This window comes from Gastrolobium bilobum, unplaced genomic scaffold (genome assembly GCF_033153095.1).
Source record: "Gastrolobium bilobum isolate Gb01-03AN ecotype WA unplaced genomic scaffold, APGP_CSIRO_Gbil_v1 utg7396, whole genome shotgun sequence".
Lineage (NCBI taxonomy): Eukaryota > Viridiplantae > Streptophyta > Magnoliopsida > Fabales > Fabaceae > Gastrolobium > Gastrolobium bilobum.
Genome location: NW_026899269.1, coordinates 376,792 through 397,764, shown reverse-complemented (window position 1 = coordinate 397,764; position 20,973 = coordinate 376,792). Strand labels below are relative to the sequence as shown.

Below are 20,973 nucleotides of genomic sequence, written 5' to 3'. Positions count from 1 at the left end.
TCCACAGGTTTCTACACTTTATAATTTCATTCACAGGACTACAATAGTCCTTTTCCTTTTGTTTTTATGCCAACTAATAATAAACTGTATTAGTAGTCAATTGTTAAATAAAAAAGGATTCCTTCTATATACATGCCCTTCCATGTTTAAAGACACGTGCCCTTATCACATCACGTTAATTAGCAAAATATCTATTAAGGGAAAATTTTAGATCTGGCTTAGGCACATATTTTATCGTATTAATTAGTGGTTGCTACTACATTTGTGATATGCAACCCTTACCGTCAAATTATAATATCCTTAAACATTTACATGTTCTCTTAATGGACTGTCCTCCATGACTGTCACTACTAAGATTGTATATAGAGATTAGTTCCACTTTTATCATTGCAATCTTATGAAGATCAACATTTATGTGATCTGATGGTTAAAACAGTGACACAAGACTCCCACTTAGAGTAATACCCGGCAAAAATATTCTCGCCCATGTGTTGTTGGTAAAGGAAGAGAATTCAAACGAATTACAAAGTAACAAGAATACATAAATGATAACATCTTTTATGCTATATCTTGTTAAGAATCAATTCAACCCAAAAGCTTAAGCTGTTGGGTGAGACTACATTAATAGTTTTATATATCTCAACACGCCTCCTCATACGAGAGCCATTGGGCTGGGCTTGAAGTGTGGACAATGCACAAGCCCACCTACCTGTGAGAAGAAAGAAATTTCACAACACGTTCCCTCACACAATAGCCCATTAGACTTAAAGGGTGGACAATGCACAGACCCATCTACCTGTTTGATATCATGTTAAGAACCAATTCAACCTAAAAGTTTAAGCTGTTGGGTGAAGCTACATTAATGATTTTATATATCGCAACTCAAGATACGTGTGTTTGTATATATACATGGGGATACAGGTATAAAAAATTAAAGGTAATAATAGTTTAACAATGGAATGAAGCAATTAAGGGGAAATACTTGGTCAGATACAGAGACACGTATTAGGAAGGATGAAAAGATTAAATAGCAAGTGAATTAGGCCAATCAGGGTAGCTCAATTTGGCCATGAAATTCATCAAATTCCATCTTAGTTTTCTAATTCCAAAGCTCAACTATCATTGGCTTTTAAGATCTGCTCTCAAGGAACTTTAGTACTAGTTACTAATTCAAAAGTGACACCTGGCTCTCTCTATATCTCTCTCTCTCTCTCTCACTGTCACTATCAAGTATCATCCAACCATCATTACCACCTTTTCTCCTCATGTTATATATTTATTGCTAGCTAGCTAGAACTTTCAGATTCCACAAAAAGCTCATTCATCCCCCCTATCACTAGCCTTAGTTCTCACACAATGAAGGTAAGTTTTCCTACTGTACTATCTGTGTGTATGTTTGTGTGTGAAAGAAAGAGAGAGAGAGAGAGAGATATGGTTATGTTAATTTAGTTTGTGTTATAAAAGTGTTGTTGTAATGTGACCAAGATGTTTTCTTCACTTGCAGTTCCTCAGCTGGATGCAAAATAAATTTGGTGGAAAACAAGAGAACAGAAAACCAAACACATATACAACCACTACATGTAAGTCTTCATTCTTTTTTATGTAGATTTTCCCTCAGTTAATGCATGATTTTTCAAGCAACAATAAGACTTGAGAATTCTTATTGGCTGTTACACATAAAAAACATACACTTCTCTCTGAAGGAAGGATGACAGAAACCGAAACATAAAAGAAAAGACAGGGAGGAGACATATGTTCACATGTATAATATATTTTACTTATAAATCTCTCTTTCTTCAATATCGTTTTTTCCCCCCCCATAGTTTCCAATTAAACAAAAGACTAGTAAGAAATAAACTTACTTATATTAAAGGTATCTCTGATATAGTGGTGTTAAGAACTTAAAAAGGTTAAATAAATTGGTATGCGTATATTTAAGAATGATTTATACTTTAAGATTGGAGAATAATTTATTAGTTATTTAATGTTGTAAGATTTGATTTATTAGTTATTAGTTATTTAAGAACTCAAAATTTTGATTGATAAACAAATCCAACTCTCTGCTAACATGTTGGCATCCTGGTAGTTGTAATTTCTAATTGACCTGTGCACCAAAAACACAAATTAAAGTGAATCTGATAAGTAACTTGATCCGAGGTCAACTTATCAAAGGGTATTTGTAAACTTTTTCAGTTGAACAACAATAGTCTTTTCATTGGGAACCTTAGAATGTTTTCTTTTGGTTATGTGCACAGATCATGGAAAACAAGAGCCTCGAGAAGAATTCAGCGATTGGCCTCATGGTTTACTAGCAATTGGAACATTTGGAAATAACAAAGAAATTCAAGAAAACTTGGATAACCAAAATGCACAAGAGGATCCATCCTCATCAGAGGAAATAGCAGACTTCACTCCTGAAGAAATTGGGAAACTACAAAAGGAGCTAACTAAACTCCTGAGACGAAAAACAAATGTGGAAAAGGAAATTTCTGAGCTTCCATTGGACAGATTTCTTAATTGCCCTTCAAGCTTGGAAGTTGATAGGAGAATCAGCAATGCGCTTTGCAGTGAATCAGATGCCAAAGAAGAAGATATTGAGAAGACACTTAGTGTCATACTTAGTAAGTGCAAAGACATTTGTGCAGATAACAGCAAGAAAGCAATTGGGAAGAAATCTATTTCTTTCCTATTGAAGAAGATTTTTGTCTGTAGAAGTGGATTTGCACCTGCACCTACCCTTAGAGATACCCTTCAAGAGTCAAGAATGGAGAAGGTACCCTTTTGTTTTGAGACACACCCCCCTTACTGATATCCTTTCATTTGCCATCTTATTATGTATATGGCTGACTATATGCTATTCCAATTTTTATTTCTATTGTTCTCATTGTGATAAAATGTACAGCTTTTAAGGACAATTATTCACAAGAAAATTTACTCCCAAAACCCTTCTCGGGCATCATTGATGAAGAAGTGCCTAGAGGACAAGAAGATAACAAGGAAAAGGAATGAGGATGAACCAGAGGAGAGAACTGATGATGGCTGTAAATGGGTCAAGACTGATTCTGAATGTAAGTTCATCATGCAATTTATATACCAATCCAAAATCCCAGACATAAGAGGAACAAACTAATGGTATCCTTTTTCTTCTTGCAGATATTGTTCTAGAGATATAAACCTTCCTCAATTTTTACTAGTTCTATTAGTACATGTTCAGGTAAGCTAGTCAAGATTGTGAATACAGAAGACACTCTTATTATTATTATTATTATTTTCATTCCAATCATCAATTTTTATACCAAGAGTTGTATATCAAATTCATGACACTAACTAAATTTGCAAACTGACAATTTCTTTTTCACCTCAGATTCAAGAAAGAAGTCAAAGGTCTTAAGTACATGATGATGGGGGGTATGAAGTGGAGCTCACATTTTTTTTTTTTTTTAGAAGAAGTTTATCTGTGATCTTATACCAAGAAATGAGTGGTGCATAGCAACATCTCTGTTTTGCTAACGGGGCTTCCCGTTATTTTTTTTTCATGGTTGTGTCTGTGAATGCGGAGCAACTCATGTTATAGAAATTCATACATTGGATTTCTGATATCTACTGGCAAAGCTAGACATTCTACACTTTCTCATCCTATTTTTACTCCACTTTGTTAAGTGCTTTCATCTCCTTGTAACATGTTGGAAATCAATAATACTTACTATTATACATATATTTGATCTTGTTCAATTGCTGAGTCTCTGAACATGCTTGCAAATTTTAAACTTTCAGAAAAAAAGATTGCTAAGTATGACCAACTTCTAGGTTGACCCAATTTCTATGAGTAGCATCTACAACATTCAAGCAAATCTATTGACTGATACAATTTAATTATGTTTATAGAGATGAGTTGGACCGAAATTCCTATTTTGGCAGCATATACTTTTTATACAATCATTTTATTATTTCTTTGTTAAAATTTTCTGAATTTGTAAAAAAATTATTTTGCATATAAAGAGAGTGATCTTGGGACCTGAGCCTGAAAACAAGTTGTTTGCCTTAGATTTTAAGGTATTGGAGATATAATTATGCGAACATACGAGAGCTTGGAGAAGTGTGTATCAATGGAACACACTTGAAAACAATGAAGTGTATTTATTCAATTACGCTTGTTAGAAATAAAAACTACTTTAAAAACTTTACCAAAAAGCATAGTTTTTTTTTTTTTTTTTTTAAGATTAACTAGTTTTATAAATGAGGAATATGACTCTTCTGCAATAGGAAATTTTTTTTTTTTCCCTACACACTCAATCAAAAATGGGACCCACCAAGAAATACAAGAAAAAAAATAAAAGAGATGACAGCACATTATATATGATATCTGCAGGAAAAAGTTTTCATCTTCTACTGCATAAAGACAATACAATTCAAGAATTGCATTTGTCATTTAACATAATACAACAAATTTTTCTACATACACAATATTTTATGGGACCCACACTTTTTGAAGAAAAAAGAAAAAAAAAGAAATTATGGCATGCAAAACAAATTTCTATAACATTACATAATCACTTTTCCTATAACATAACTCTTATAAAACTCAAATTTATTAGCATGATATTAAAACTTTTGTGACCAATAAATGAACTTTCCTAAGAATTTTTTTTATTTTTAATATTCCATTACATTTTGAGAATCACATGTAAAATCATACATATCAAACTCCCAACATTTACATTGTATTTGTAAAATCTAAAGTCGGCATCAATCAAGCTTTAAACTTATCACTTATCAGCAACAAATTATGAATAACTCTATGCAACTAACAAAAAAAAAAATCGCTAAAAAATTCAGCAAGAATTTATCAATAAAATTTGATCATAAAACATTTTCATAAGTTATTCATCTTAATTATTTTTTCGTAAAAGGTTTAAGAAGAAAATAATGTCTGTTTTTCAATTAGACTTTGGCAAGTAACATCTAAGATTTCATAGCACAGTAGATTAACAATTTTCCCATTTCAAAGTCAAGCATACGATCGCTCAAACTTTGACAAAATTTTATTATCATACAAATAATTTATTAATAAATCAAATATAGGAGGGTAAAAAAAATAAATCAGATCTAATCTTGTTGTGGTTATTGATGGATCGTACCCGCCAACCATCATTGTAATTAGTCTTTTACATTTTTTTCAATTAACACTGATTCTTTTACTGTTTATATCTCCTATGATTCTGAAATCATGTTGAGATTATATTAATTTTTTTATTATAATTTTTTTTATCTCAATTCCAAAACAATGTTAACAGTTTTGACCATGAGTATGAAAAAAAGTTATTGATAAAGACAAAATTCACTTCAATAATTTTTACATCTAGAAAAAATTAATTGTCGAATTCAAAAGAAAAATAATAATAAATCGGATAAACCTTAAATCCAAATATTAATAAGATTATAAGATGGTTAAACACATATGCAATAATAATGAATTGATAGCACTGATGGTACAATTCAACACCCCAACCAAAACCAATGGCTGAAGCAGCACCTGCTTCACTATCTCAAATCTCAATCTCCAAACCCTAGAAAAATTAAACCACCCCTTTTCTGTTTTTCTAACTTTCCCACATTTTCTCTCACTTTTCCTTTCAAAAACTCTCTCTTTCCGCTCATTCGCTGCGATTGGATCTCTGGGTTTTTTTTTTTTTTTTTCAAACCACCTACTTTCATAATTCCATTCATCTTCTAGAGACTTCCCTTTTATTCACCTTCTGTGATTTCGATCTGAAACTTAAGGTCTATTCGTTCCGTTAATTTGCAAAAAGTTAGGTTTTTTTTTTTCAAGTAAAAAAAAAAACTGTGTTGGAGAATTGGGAATTAATGTTGAAGTGATTGGGGTGAAGTAAGAGAGTTGAATTAGTGCTGGCAATGCCATTGGTGTGGTTAGTGGGAAATTTTTCGGTGGTTTTTGAGATACCGAAAAAGCATAATGTCTTGGGCAGGTCCTGAGGATATCTACCTTTCTACTTCACTTGCCAGTTATCTTGACAGTGAGGCCTCTCTCTCTCTGTCTCTCTCTATCTCTCTCTCATATTCATATGCACTTGAAATTTTTAGTTGGAGAAATATTGGACTCTTTAGATAGTAGTGCAAGGCATTTTATTTGTGTAATGTGTAAATTTTACTGACAAAAAGTTGTGAACTTGGTTGGAAACGAGTAAGAAGCTAAGGAAGGAGAGATTTGTATTACTTTTCTTATGTTCAACTTGTTCCATGTTTCTGTGGAAGCTGCTGATTCAATTTTCATTAAGAATCTTATGTTGGGCTGTTATGTGTTAATTGTGCTTGACTATTGTTTTAGTCATGACCATTTTGTGGGGGAAGGGAAGGGGTACTCTTTCAAATTATAGTAGATGACTATTATGCATGTTTGTTATGAGCTATGCATGTAAAAGCAAAAATTTCCATGCTTCCAACATGTGATAATGATAATCCTCACCTGCTGAATGTGTGAAAAGTAAAATATAAATGGTAATAAGATAGGGAATATGATTAGCTTGATATCCAAGAGCCTCCAGTGTAAATAAATTAAGAACTATACTAATAGACATGCTTGGTATGATATAATCCTAGGAGATGACATTTATAACATGTAGGGTAAAGAGAAGTGAAAATTCCAGTGTTTTGACCTCCTTTTATTTCCTTTGATTTGGGGATATTCATTATCCCATTCTGCATAGTATTGTTCTTCCTCAATTTTACCATAATATCCACTAATACTGCCAATTAAACTGGACCTCTGACGTTTTTGCTCTATAGTTGTTATACCTCTTAATGCCAGAAAGCTTTAGTCTCGCTCCTGCAAAGGTGAATGGTTAAGAATGTATTATTCATTAATTATCGTTTGTCATGGTGAGATAAAGATGCAAATGGTATTGCTTTGGAATTGTAATTTGTGTGAATGAATAGTCTTGATTTTACATTGCTTCTGGCATATCTAGTATACAAGTCTTTCTGAAAGGGGTTTTGTCTATATATTGTTCAAAGTGACAAAACCAGTTGGAACTTGGAAGTGGTGAATAAGTCTGGGTTTTCAATGAAGGTTAAACTGATTTTGTATTTCTTATCAATTTTTATGGCCTGAAACTATTTGTTGTTGCAGAGAAACTTCTTGTGTTGCTGAGAGATGGTAGAAAGCTCATGGGCACACTTCGCTCTTTTGATCAATTTGGTACCAACTTCTCATCTTCTCCTCAAATTATGTAATGCTTTGACATGATATAGGTTGACTTGCTAAAATTCCTATCAATAATATGCAGCTAATGCTGTTCTTGAGGGTGCCTGTGAAAGGGTTATTGTTGGTGAACTGTATTGTGACATACCTTTGGGTCTCTATGTAATCCGTGGGGAGAATGTAGTTCTAATTGGTGAGCTGGTATGATTGCTAATTATTTCTCTTCGCATCTGAAAATATTTTCTACTTTTCAATCTCAGTTTTACTATCAAATGTCTTTCAACTTTTAGGACTTGGAGAGGGAGGAACTTCCCCCACATATGACACGTGTTTCTACAACGGAAATCAAGAGGGTAAATATTCCTAAATTGACCCTTTTTTATTTAATTGATGTTCTTTATGTCTATTTTCTGTCACTTTTTCTTTCCCTCAATTTAGTAAAGATAATAATATGTTGTGACCTGGCCTTTCATTGTCATGGTGCCCATCATTGTCATAATTTCATTGGTTTACTACTTTTCTTTGCAAACCTAAATTATGTCATGAACATATAAAGCACTTTTGAATGAAACAAATTGTGTACTTTTGTTTATTACTAATCATTTTAGTTAAGCTACCTTGACTGGGAAAAAAATGGGCAAATTATACGATTATGAACAAGAAATTGATGGGACAAACTACGAGCTCATTCGGATGGGCTTATAGAAAAATACTTATGCATGAACTCTGCCTGCCAAATTTTAGCCATTGAGTTAGTAAGGATGTCGTTGTAGTTGTCTTCTTTCTATAGATGGTGTTGGCATTAGAGAATGATTGAGATAAGCCCTTCCATATCCTATCTTTCCTGGGTTTGATTTCGACACCGACCTTAACTGTAAGATGGAATTTAGCTATTGCATGTGTTAATTATTAGTCAACAGCTTGAAAGTATGCAGTAGAACTTAAAAATATTAAACACTGTTCAGAAGTTAGAGCTGTCTTCCCAATAGAATATTGAATTTCATTTACCTGTATAAGTGAACCATGCTTGATAAAATCTCTAGTGGTCGTATTAGCCTTGACCAGGACTATTTCTTATGAATTTTAATTAATTTTTGTGATTTTTTTTTTGGTCCATTTGTTTTTCTATTATGATTTGGAATTAGGTTTTCCCTTTATAGTCCTATAATTTGGTTTTATTTAAGAAATAACTCATTTTTGTAGACTGTAGTTAAATGATCTAATCTTGACTGGAACTGTGATTTTGAAGGCACAGAAAGCAGAAAGGGATGCTTCAGATCTGAAAGGGACTATGAGGAAAAGAATGGAATTCCTTGACTTGGACTAGTCTTGCTCTCCACCCTCTTCATCCTTCCTCTCTGTCCGCAAATATTATAGCGGCTGTTCTTCTGTTATTTTATTTTGTATTCTATGCTTAGTGTTGCCTTTGCTCATTGTTACATTTCATGGTCATTGGAGCTATGAACATTGTTGAAATTTCTTGTGTAATATTTGACCCAGGAATGAATATTACTATTCCTTTCTTTTAAAAAAAAAAATTTGTCAAATAATATACCATGATTTTAGTCCATGAATTATATTTTTATTAGGAATTTAATAGGCTCCTAACTATGCAAAATAGGACCTCTTCCTTTAAAATTTCTACACTACTAAATGTCTACTAAATGTTATATTTGTATAGATGATGATAATAGTAAAATAAATGTAGCAATTACTCTTTATGGCATGTCTCTTTATTTTTAGGAGTGATATTAATAACTAAAGGCAACTATAATCATTAATAAAAAATAAATGAAAACGACTAGTTTTTTTATTTATAATTATGAATATATTGACACCGACAACCTTTGTAATGTCCTGCACGAACCAAAAAAACAAGAAAAATGGGGAGAGAATCGAGTCAATAATATAAAACTACATTAATTCGATGAGAATATGACATATTATAGAAATTAAATTTGTGTCACACATCACACTGATTTAATAATAAAACTTAAAGTAGTAAATTTATTACTCTCATATTACATAAACATTGTATTTGGTGTGGTGATTCAGACAATCCAAAACCAAACCCAAAAGTGTCCGCAGATGGGGCTTCCTTCATTTGACCTTCCAACCCAAAGCCTAATTTTTAAAAGAATAATGTTGTTACTTGTAGCTATGTTGCACCGAAAGGTGACACGGGGTAGGACATGATATATCGACGTATTAATTTTAAAAAATGTTAAATTTTGACATGTTAGAACACGTTTTGATATTATATAATATTTTTAATTTATATAGTGTATATTATATTTAGTATTCAATAATTTAACAAAAAAAAAAAAGATAAACTTATAATACCCTATCAATTTTGCAAAGAAATATAATATATCTCAAACGTTTATATTAAACTCAATAAAATCATAATTATTATCTAACGAATCTAATAGTTAGAATTCAAAATACAACGCAACGTAATCTTTGAACCTTTTTTGAGTCTTTGGAGTGTCGGAGTGTCGGGGAGTGTCAGACACGATACGTCAGGATTTTTGAAGTGTAGGTGCTTCATAGACTTGTAGCATACACATTCAAATACATGTTGCATTGCATTTATACAATTAATGTGCTTGCTAACTAATGTATATTAGTCATTATTAAAATGAGATTAATATTTTTCATGTTGCAAAAGATAATTTTATTTCTTATATATAAAAGTATATATATATATATATATATATATATGAGGCAGATATTATTTTTTTAACTTTTTTTCTCTTTTCTATTCATATATCCTCACATACTTTTATGTATATATAAAAAATAAAATTATTTTCCTATTAAAATTCACCAAAATTCATCAAAAAATTAAGCATTATTTATTGGGTTTGTTTTTTCTAAAGTTACTTTATATAACTTTATCTAATGTTTATCAAAACAGCGTCGTTTTGGGGCAAAAATCATGGTGTTTTTGTAATTTTAATTTATTTCAGAGTTATAATAGTCTCTATCATTCTAATTTTTTAATTTTTTAATCTCAAAACGACGCCGTTTCGATAAACCTCAGATAAAGTTATCTAAATAACATTATACTTTTTTTTCCTTATAAGCAGAATACCTCGTACAATTCCCTTAATCACCCTCCTCAGATAAACACACTTCAGCTTCTTCTTTTTTTAGTAATTAATTCAATTTTGGCTGTTTGTTCCAACTCAAAGACACTCTTCTCAAATAGAAGAAGCTCAATCTCATCAAATTCATAGACTTTTCTTCTCTCTCTCTCTCTCTGTCTCTCTCTCTCTCTCTCACTTCACAGTTACGAGTTCAGACAAAGAAGACTCATCATTTCCATAGATCCGGAGCTCTCTTTCTCTCTCTCTCCTAACACTTTCTCTCTCTTGGGTGTCCTTCAAAAAAATGTCTTGGGTCTCAGTTCTTGCGTATCTGTTGCTGCTGCTATCTGTGTGCACTGAAGCTTCGGTTCACGATTACAGGGGTGAGAGTTTCGTGGTCAAAGGAAACGCCTTTGTTGTCCATGGAGGCAGCGAAGGAATTTACTCATCTGTTCCCAATCTCAACGACACTTCCAAAGCCTCAAATGGCGACTCTTATATACGGTCATTTCACTTCACCCTTCACACTCTCGTATCTGGGTTTTGTGGGGTTGGGTTAAATCACTTGCCTTTAACGTGTTTGTTCCTTGTACATTGGATTTTGTTGGGTAATGATGCCAGATTCGGAATTGTTTTACAGAAGTTTGAAAAAAAAATAAAGTAATTGATAAGTTTAGGAGGTTTGTTGACTTTCTGTATTCAGCTTTCAGGGTTGTGTGTGTGTGTGTGTATGTGTGTGTGTGAGGTTCTTGGTAGAAAGTATCAATTGTTATAGCAGTAGTCCCCAATTTATTTCAATAGGAAAAATGTAGAATCTTACTTATCAGATTTTAAGAGTAAAGTTGCTTGGATGGATACTTGTAGAATTTCCAGAAATTTGATGAGAACTGTTTTCTTGTAGCTGTCAGTCCCAAAACATGATATGTCTCTTATAATGCCACTGGTAGCCATTGTTTTGTTTTGTACTCTCTTTGTAATTATGGTGATGCTGATTTTGATGTTATTTTGTTGATTGGACTTTGCTGTTGTAATATGAAAACCAGGTTTGAAAGGATCACATTCCGTAGAAACAAGGAATTCTCTAACTTTAGCTCGTGGCCGATTCAAGCTGTTGTTTTTGAAGTTGAAGATAGAGAGACAATTGGTGGTTCAGCTTATGGGGGTCAAAGGGCTGTCTGTTGCACTGGTGATCTAGCAAAATTGGGTGTGTGTGCTGAAGGACAGGTCATTCACCGCCCTTCCACGGAGAATCCTGATTGGCCTCAAGTTTTTGGTGTCCCTTTTAACGTGGATGATGAAGTAGCAGTGCTGCCGTTAAAATCTATACAAATCACAAAAACTGGGATGTATAACTTGTATTTCATCCATTGTGATCCAAGGCTTAAAGAATTGGTTGTAGAAGGAAAAACTGTGTGGAAAAATCCATCTGGTTATCTGCCTGGTAGAATGGCACCTATGAAAATTTTCTACCAGTTCATGTCGTTTGCATTTATTTTGCTTGGGATCTTTTGGTTCTCTCAATATGCTAGATTTTGGAAGGAAGTATTTCCACTGCAGAATTGCATTACCCTAGTGATAACCCTGGGCATGTTTGAGATGGCTCTGTGGTATTTTGACTATGCTGAATTCAGTGAGACTGGAATCAGGCCAACTGGGACAACTATATGGGCAGTCACCTTTGGTACTGTTAAGCGGACAGTAGCACGTTTGGTCATTTTAATCGTCTCAATGGGCTATGGTGTTGTGAGACCTACCCTTGGCGGGCTCACATCAAAGGTGGTTATGCTTGGAGGAACATTCTTTCTCGCATCTGAAGTTCTTGAATTGGTAGAAAATGTTGGTGCAGTAAGTGATCTTTCTGGAAAGGCAAAACTGTTTTTGGTTCTTCCCGCTGCAGTATTGGATGTTTTCTTCGTTCTTTGGATTTTTACTTCACTCTCTGCAACATTAAATAAGCTTCAGGTACTCATCTTGCAAGGGTATATTGTCACAATATTATTTATTTCATGAAAATCACGTGAGCCTTTTCTTCTTACTCATATATAATAGTTTTTTTTCTTGTAAATGGGACATGTACTGCTCAGGGAAGCAAAATTTTACTTCTTTGGTAAAATTACTATTAGCAATTTTCCTTTGTTAGTTTTTACTTAAAGCATTTTATGGGAGGTAGCTGTCTGGAGGGGTATTATTATGGTATGTTTTCTGAATTTGATAGAATATGTTCAACATGGCGATATTTTGTGATTCAGTTATCTGGCAGGAGACTCCAGAAGTGAATTCTTATACAAAATATACATATATGGTTTCATTTGTAATTAATTGATCAGGATGTTAAGGCATATAGGCTATATTATGTACTTAATTTTATGAAGGAACATGGGAGAGGACGGTACACTGCACTCTTGTGGTAAGCCAATAGTTTGTATTTTTCATGTTTGATATTTGCGAGAATCTTACTATATTTCTGCAGGAAAATAACTACTAGTGGCCAATTTAGAGTATCAATTTCTTTTAATAGTAAAAAAAAATGGGATATTCTTTCCAGGCTTGAGGTATTAGAGCCTGATTATCTTACTCCATAAATCTTATATTACTTTATAGCTTTTTTGTACGAATCAGGCTGATTATCTTACACTTTTGATGTGATGCTGCACCACATACTGTGATGAATGAGAATTCACTTTGTCACAAACTTTTAATATAACTATCTAAAAAATGACTCTTCTCTGCTTGCGCAACGTGACAGGCCAGAAGGATGATGATAAAATTGGATATTTATAGGAAGTTCACTAATGCTTTGGCAGTAGCTGTGATCGTATCTGTTGGCTGGATATGTTATGAGGTAATCCATAGGCACAAACGCATTTCAATTGCTTTATATGTTAACTAGGCCTAATTATGATAGCTGAGTCGAGGTCATTGGTCTATGCAACCAGTGGATTAAAATTAGCTGTAAGTTTTGCACCAGGAAATGTGCTGCAAAGTAGATGTTTTCTGGTTGTTTTTGAACTTAATTCATCAATCAGTTCTCAATATTTCAAGTGCTTGTCTTCCCACTTGCTTTTTCAGCTTTATTTCAAATCAAATGATATATACAACGAGCAATGGCAGAGTGCATGGATCATCCCAGCCTTTTGGCAAATTCTGTCTTTCTCTCTCTTGTGTGTTATCTGTGCTCTTTGGGCACCATCTCAAAATTCAACACGGTAAAAATTCTTCCTCTATCTTAAAATCCTTCTGTTTTCTATCTTTAATGTCTGCAAGAGCAAGATGAGCTTTTTCTTCTATGTATTCTGTCCATACAAAATTTGTCTCTAAGTGTTGTTGCTGTTCTTTATTTCTCGTCTGGACAGATATGCTTACCGTGATGATGGGAGTGATGAGTTTGACAGGGATGATACTACTTTGACCCTTATAAAACCATCGTCTATTTCTTCAAAGGATGTTCGAAGTATGCCAGATGCTAGACCAGTGCAAGCCAGCAACGTAAATTCAAATGGTGATTTGGAAGAAGACAAGATAGAATAAGCTACAATATTGCTCTGTTTCTGTACTTTTATTGCATCCGTCCTGATAATTAGCTCTGTGACTCTTCTTTTTATTCTTTTATTTAGTTCATTAGTCTTCTTTGTTGTCATTCGTTGCATTTTCACGCAGCACTTCCTTACGAGATTTGGAGTACATGATAAAATAGTTAATTCTTGTTCCTGTGATGCCAGTGTATAATGGTATGATACAGTTAAACTTTTTACTAATACAAAGGAAATTCTCTTCAATTATGAGATATTATTATCCATGTGGATACAAGCGAACATGTGGGGAACTTTTTCATTTTCAATTTTCCAACTGTATAGCACATGTTAGTATTTAACTATTGAGTATTAGTGAATGATGTTCTTAATCCATGGATTGAGATTGTCCAGAGTATGTCACTAGCTTCACTAAGACTTTATTTCAAGTGATTTATTAATGAAAAACTATAACTGAATCTATTTTTTTCTTTTTCACGGACAATGTTTGATCTAGACCAAACTTTATTTCTAAATTCATAGCAAATTTAATTTTAGGATTTTTTTTATTTAATTATTGACCTTTAATGAGGAAGAGGAGCCTGGAACACTAGTGACGCTAAGGGCATGTTAGGTTTAACCTATTTTTTACATAAAAATTACTTTTTTTTAGTAAAGTTTTTTTCGAGTCCTAATAAAAAATACTCTTAGAAAAAAAATATTCATATTAGTTTTTTTTGGGGATTAAATTGGATCTTCATTGAATTTATGAGAGATCGTATTTTCAAAGAACTGAAATTGTAGAAAAACAAAAATTGACTTATTTTTTGTAAGAAATGAAAGTAAAGACCGTGTTATTTATTAGAGACCCAAAAACGACTTTACTTTATTTTTTTTAAGGTTCCCTTGTAGCAATTAAAAAATAGTTTTTTAATGAATAAAAGATTGGCTTTTTTTTTTTTTTTTCCAGAAGCTCGTGGGAGGGGCTTTTTGACCATAAAGTACAAATTGGAAGAGAAAAAATTGCAAAGTGACATTTGTGGAAAAAAATAGCGAAAGTGGCGGGACTTAGGATAAATTCATTACTTCGTTAACAAGTTAATAAAAAAAAATTGTTACTCGTTGGTTACTCCCTATTTTTCAATGCTGATATTATTATTTTTAAGTTTAGAAAAAGAGAGCGATTATCCTTACTATTGAAAAAATTTATAATTCTTACTAGTAATTTAGTCACTGTTGATTTCTGTGAATCTAATGGTGATAATTTATTGAGTACACTTATTAATTAATGATTAATTCTCAATAATTTATAACTTTTAGATTGATGAAAATCAACGGTGATTAATTTAATAGTAAACGTTACAAAAAATTTCAGTAATAAATATAGGGGTTTTCGTTTGTCTTTTGACATGACACAAAAAAATTTCCTACACACACAATATTTTGTCGGGCTCGCACTTTTTTAAGTAAAAAAAAAAAAAAAAAATTAAGGCACGCAAAACGAATCTCTATAACATTACACAATTATTTTTCCTACAAGATAACTCTTATAAAACCCATAAATATAACGAGAAATGGTTTATTTCAAGTTCGTGAGAAATTTTGTATGCAATCCCTGTGGGAGATTATAAATATTGTTTGAGAAGACACCTAATGATTTACAAATGCCCATCAGTATTCACCTTAATTTCATATTTCATAATTCCTTTATTTTTTACAAAGGCAATTATAACTCACAAAAGTTCACTTTGAATTCTCCTTTCTTAATTCATTTATCTTTTATTTATATGTAAAAAATGACACACAAAAAACTCATTAATCAAATAATTCTCAATTTGCGTTTTTGACAATACCCCATATACCATTATCATCAATAGAGAAAAAAATAAATAAATGATAAACAACTGTACATACACCCTACTACCCTAGTGTATAATAATTTATAAGCAATTCAGCTTTCGTTTTCAATTACATAGAGCTTTTCTTTGCAAATGTGGAATCAAAAAATAGTAATTTGATTCAGCTTTGTTGGCAGAGTGCAATTATTTCCCGTTCATGATGTTGTATTGAACATTACATAAGCAGAATATCTAGACAGCAGCAAAGCGAGTAACTCACAGCTCAAACTAGATGGCAACAAAATGTTGTCACCAAAGTCTCTCCAAGCATGGAACTGCATGAAATTCTGGGTTGTCTCTCACTCCAAAGTCCAAACCCCTTTAATGAAATGATTGTTACACCCCATTTCCCTTACACTTCATGTTACACTTTACTTCTTTATCTTATAATTCAAAAATAGATATTCTTTATGAACAAATTCACTTTCTTATTAAAAGGTGGAGTAATTAAAGTGGTGTGTAAATATCTGTCGTCCACCTCTTTTATGTGGCTGTCACTCCTGTGGAGGGACAAACCTACCCTCCCCAAGGTCATTGACGCCAGTGAAGTACTAAAATACAAAAAGTTAGGTGATGTATATTGTTGCTCCATTCTGACTAGAATCCTTGTACCCCATACACCTTTCTATCTGAAGAACTAACCAAAGTTCAAGCTTTCTAGTAAGTAAATAAGGGACAAATTAAAAACGGAATACTTAGCAACAACTTAAGTAACAAATTCAGGACAATATGCTAAAAAGGATAACAACATGCTTACAAGGTTACAATTCAAGTACAGAGTTACATACTTGGTAGCCAAATGTAATAGGACTCTTTATTGAAGCAAGGTCTTTTCACCGGAGACACAACTTATCAGCAATTCTCATTTTGTGGTGTATGCATTCATCTAAGGTTCTGTTTTCCGAATGAATCTCTTAAATATAAGAAAAACATGAGATACAGATGCCGAGAGGAAAATGCTATGTGTGATTTAAATTTCAACATGCATCAATTAGTGCCAAAACTATCACATTGTATAGAAGTCATTTGAAGCTACAAAAGGAACAGCTTTTTGACCTTAAGAGTAATAAACAAAAACACACGTACAACAAATTCCGATATAAACAAATGAAACAAAATCTAGAATGTGGTATGAAATCAAATAACGTGCTTACAGGCAGCAGAATTCAGGCTGAGTTACTTGGCTTTTCATAAGCTATACCAATCTTCACAAGATTTGAATCCTTCATCACTCAAAATCATGGATGATAAACCATGGAGCACTAGAGAGCTTGAGAAATCTCAGATTGGCCAGCACTCAATTACCTGAACACTCCAGGGGGAAAAAATTAAAAGAATGTGTCCTAGCATCTAAGTTGCAAAACTCACTTCAATCCATCATTCAGATCTCCTCCTCAAGTGCTGGGAAACAGGAATTCCTTCGAAAAAATCCAAAACAGCATCCTCCAGGTCCTCAACAGAATACTTAATATAGTTCTCTGGATGTCTTCCACTCTCTATGTGGCTCCTGAACCGCCCAAGAAATGACCTATATGCTGGGATCAGCTTCTCTGATATAGAAATTCTAAGCTCCTCCCTGAGTTGCGAATCCGGTATCAACCAAACAGCTTGAGTCCTATGAACCTCCTCAAACATAGCATTGAAGGCCTTAAATCTTTCCCTCAAAGCACTCTTCGAGACCCCAGAAGAAAAACCACCACTCACATGTAAACCCTCATCCCTCAAACAATACAACACCCTCACCCAAGTTGCTCTCTGGTAGCTAGTAGCAGCCTGCCTGAATTTCCCTGTCAGCTTCTTCAAATAATCATCTCCAATCATCTCCCTCAATTCAGAAGACCCTCTCACCTTCTGAACAATGTAGTGGACATTGTTCATTATGAAGAGGTGAGACAAGGACGCATCCTTATAATGCTTGGACTTACCATCCAAGTTAAATTGCAATATCACAATAATCCAAATCAAGTGAATAGCCAAAGGGGTTTTCCCCTCCAGCTCAGCAAAATCCATATCAGGGGTAGAAGGATCACCAGAATATCTAGACCCCGTTGATGGTTTAGACACTATAAGCTCATTCAGAGTCTGCTTGTAATCAGATATCAAACTTATATAATTCATCACATACCTAGTCAAAGGGTGAATTGTCCCACCAGGGACAGGAACCTTAGAAGGTTCCCTAAGCACAGCATTCTCAAACTCAGACAGAATCCCTCTTGCAGCCTCAGCCAACCGAGACAAAATCTCAGCAGCCTGAACCCTAATTGACTCAGAGGACTTAGAATCAAACACAAGATCAATATCAGGAATCAAATCCATCAAAGCATCATGAAGGTCAAGAATCTTGAAAAGCTTCTCAGGTGACCTCCTGCTTATGCTAATAGCCTCAGCAAAGTTGAAAAGCTGAATAGCAGGTCCCTTAACAGTTTCCATGAAGCAAGCATCATCAATAGCAGTTCCAACCCCATCAAAGATTTGCTCACAGAGCTTCTTCTCACTTGCAAACAAGGTCCTAACACAAACCTTAGCAGCTCTTATCCATCTTCTGATCTTGGCCTCAAGTTGCTCCCACTCCAACCTCTGAACATCACCGATGCTCAACTTCTCAACCCCAAGCCTTCGAAAACTTGCATCAACAGCAGATTTCCTCACACTTCCATAAACCTGGATGCACTCTCTCAAGTAACCGCAAGAGATCATCCTCTCTGCGATGCAACGAAGGTCTTCAACAGCATCACCAGGTAGCAGATCGATCTCACGGATGCTACTTGCAGAACGGTAGCTACTGCCACTGGTGGTGATGCTGGAAACAGAAGCAGCACCGCTACTATCAAAACGAAGAAGCTTATCATCAATAACAACATCAACATCAGCATCAGCATCAGCATCAGCATCATGATCATCATGGCGTTTAGCTGAAGTTGAAGAAGAAGAAGAAGAAGAAGCATGGTGTTGTTGTTGGTGTTCTCGTGGTGGTTCTTGTTGTTCATCGTCTTCTTCAGTGTTGGGGTGGTGAAGAGAGGAACTTGTGTCGATGGGGTTGGTGTTAGAGATGAGGATGTTGCGAAACTCATCTTCCAAGCGTGCCATGGCGATCTGAATGGAAGAGTTGACCTTGCTCTGTTCGTCGGAGATGGTGGCGGTGGACATGGAACGTTGGATTTCATCAACGGCACGAAGGTACAGATCCACCTCTTCCCTGTCACCCTCGAAGATCATCTTCTCACGTGCTTCCTCCGACGCGGTGGAGTCCCACCGGAGAATTATCTTCTCCGCCGTCTCCAAGGGTAAGCTCTCCACCGGCTCCATGATTGGATATAAAGAGAGAGAGAGAGAGAGAGAAAAAAAAAGATAAAGTTGGATTCTTTAGAATCTGGGAATTGAGAAAGTTGCTAACTTTGGTTTTGGGGTGTGGAGGAAGAGGATTTTTTTTTTTTTTGAGAAAGGAAAAGGAAAAGGGAAAAGAAGGGTGATTGATGATGATGACGATGGTGGTGATGGCTGTGGAATGTAGATAGTTTTGGTCTGAATGAATATGTGGAAGTGAGAGAGACTGCGCCAAAGTTGGCGTTTTTGGTTTTTTTGTGGGTAAATTGTCTATTATGTTATGTGGAAAATGAAGGGTTTGTGTTGTGTTGTGTTTGTGTTTTTGTTGTTTGTGAGTGTGGGACATCTTCATATGCCAAATCACACAAACGTTTGACTTTTAAAATGCCGCCGGTGGAATCTCCTAGGTACTTACCGGCGAATTTAGTCTCTCTCTTTTTTCTTCTTTTTTAACTTTTCTTGCATCTTTGTTACTTGTTATATTACATATATCTATCATCAGAATTATGGCACTCTTTTTTCGGATATTGGTAATGATTTGTTTTCTGGATCCTTAAACCTAGTCCTTAGTTTTTGGACATTGTCCTTTTTCACTGCAATTGTACTTCTTCTAACTCTTTTGAAGTTTTAACTGGTTTCCTTTTACTATGAACAAAAAATAAACACCATGGTGGAAGTGAAATTTGTGTTAGTATGGAATAACTACACAGCCTCTTTCATTTGCCATAGCCATACCTATATATGACAGAGTCCGTGACATGAAAAAATAGTAGCTATTTTGCTAAATTGGTTTTGCTTTACACCACACTTGTTCGATCTTTCAATGCTTCATTTCACTCCAAAATAAAGAAAATAGATTATGAAAAGAATATTGATGTAGCAGCAAATAAAAGGAATGTTCCCCCAAATGTAATTACAGAGAAAGCAAACATGAAAAACATGTCTTTGTCCATTTGCCGGGAGTTCCCAATCCAAGTCTAAGACCATTAAACTCATGTTGGCGTAGAATTTATGAAGACTTTGTACCTCACCACATGGTTTTAGGACACAAGTTAGTTATGAATCCGATCATGCATTATGAATCATCGTTTGACACAAAAATAGTATAGAATCAACTAAATCTTCCTCTTTTTGCAAGTAACCATCGTATTCCTTAACCCTTCCTAACTTGTTCTGATGCTTTTACTGGTCGAATGTATAGAAATATATACATAGAAGGAAAGGGGTTCCCTAATGATTTTCCTCATATATTATGAGTATAGGTAAAGTTGTGCTTGAACAATGTTTCAAAAGAGGCATAGTAGAGCAGAGCAGGTTAGTAGAATAGACAAAAGTCATAGATGAGATGCATGCGTTTATTCTCTCTGACTTTGTTGTTATTGGTTTCACTTTATTTATTTATTTTTATTCATATATAGAAGGGATTTAGCATAAGGTTTTAAATTTCATGTACTAAATTTGTAGAAAGTACTTATTAAAGAATAGTTTATCCTTTTCTTTTTAACTCAATTTGTAATTATTGCATGCTTCATTACTTCTAACTGTCTTTTCTTAAAATGTTTTTAGCGAAAGTGGCTCTTTACCCAAAATAAAATTATTTTGGTTCAATTCTTATTAAATTTTAAAAGGTATACAACTCTTCATTCAAGAGTAGTATATACTATGTACTTTATATTTCTCATGTAATAGGAATTAAAAACTTTTCTCATGCACACTCAATCAAAGTGAGATCCATTATGAGAGAAAGAAAAAACAAACCAAAAAAGTAGAAGCACGTGGATCGATGGGTAAATAGGAATTTATCCTCCTCTTATGCAATATGAGAACTTCATTACCCATATACTATATACAATGATCTAACTAGAAAAAATAGCTTTGTTGAATTTAATAATATTACTGAGCGAAAATCACTTCTCCTGTTACAAGAAACA

At 33.9% G+C, this 20,973-nt stretch overlaps 4 protein-coding genes across 10 annotated transcripts; 3 read left to right on the top strand and 1 right to left on the bottom strand.

Moving 5' to 3' along the window:
• The first annotated feature begins 1,341 nt into the window (after positions 1-1,341).
• LOC133289073 (protein NEGATIVE GRAVITROPIC RESPONSE OF ROOTS) lies at positions 1,342-3,508 on the top strand. The gene is made up of 6 exons (XM_061486941.1): positions 1,342-1,362; positions 1,505-1,580; positions 2,256-2,773; positions 2,903-3,068; positions 3,154-3,214; positions 3,365-3,508. The coding sequence occupies exons 1-5, from the start codon at positions 1,357-1,359 to the stop codon at positions 3,171-3,173; spliced, it is 786 nt and encodes a 261-aa protein (XP_061342925.1). The 5' UTR covers positions 1,342-1,356; the 3' UTR covers positions 3,174-3,214; positions 3,365-3,508.
• A 1,988-nt stretch (positions 3,509-5,496) lies between these two features.
• On the top strand, positions 5,497-8,758 carry LOC133289045 (sm-like protein LSM1B). The gene is made up of 5 exons (XM_061486907.1): positions 5,497-6,035; positions 7,148-7,216; positions 7,305-7,420; positions 7,510-7,572; positions 8,469-8,758. Exons 1-5 carry the CDS (start codon positions 5,975-5,977, stop codon positions 8,544-8,546), a joined length of 387 nt encoding a protein of 128 aa, XP_061342891.1. The 5' UTR covers positions 5,497-5,974; the 3' UTR covers positions 8,547-8,758.
• Positions 8,759-10,441: 1,683 nt separating this feature from the next.
• On the top strand, positions 10,442-14,042 carry LOC133289047 (uncharacterized). The gene is made up of 5 exons (XM_061486909.1): positions 10,442-10,815; positions 11,355-12,273; positions 13,058-13,153; positions 13,381-13,517; positions 13,665-14,042. The coding sequence occupies exons 1-5, from the start codon at positions 10,616-10,618 to the stop codon at positions 13,837-13,839; spliced, it is 1,527 nt and encodes a 508-aa protein (XP_061342893.1). The 5' UTR covers positions 10,442-10,615; the 3' UTR covers positions 13,840-14,042.
• Positions 14,043-16,178: 2,136 nt separating this feature from the next.
• On the bottom strand, positions 16,179-19,278 carry LOC133289038 (exocyst complex component EXO70A1). Of its 7 annotated transcripts, none has more exons than XM_061486895.1 (2): positions 18,630-19,278; positions 16,179-18,503 (listed from the first exon to the last, which is right to left on the bottom strand). In XM_061486895.1, the coding sequence occupies exons 1-2, from the start codon at positions 19,022-19,024 to the stop codon at positions 17,096-17,098; spliced, it is 1,803 nt and encodes a 600-aa protein (XP_061342879.1). In that variant the 5' UTR covers positions 19,025-19,278; the 3' UTR covers positions 16,179-17,095. The 7 variants fall into 7 exon arrangements, with proteins under 7 accessions (XP_061342879.1, XP_061342880.1, XP_061342877.1 ...); XM_061486896.1 differs by having other exon boundaries at positions 16,179-18,500; XM_061486893.1 differs by having other exon boundaries at positions 16,179-18,559; positions 18,632-19,278.
• Positions 19,279-20,973: the final 1,695 nt, after the last annotated feature.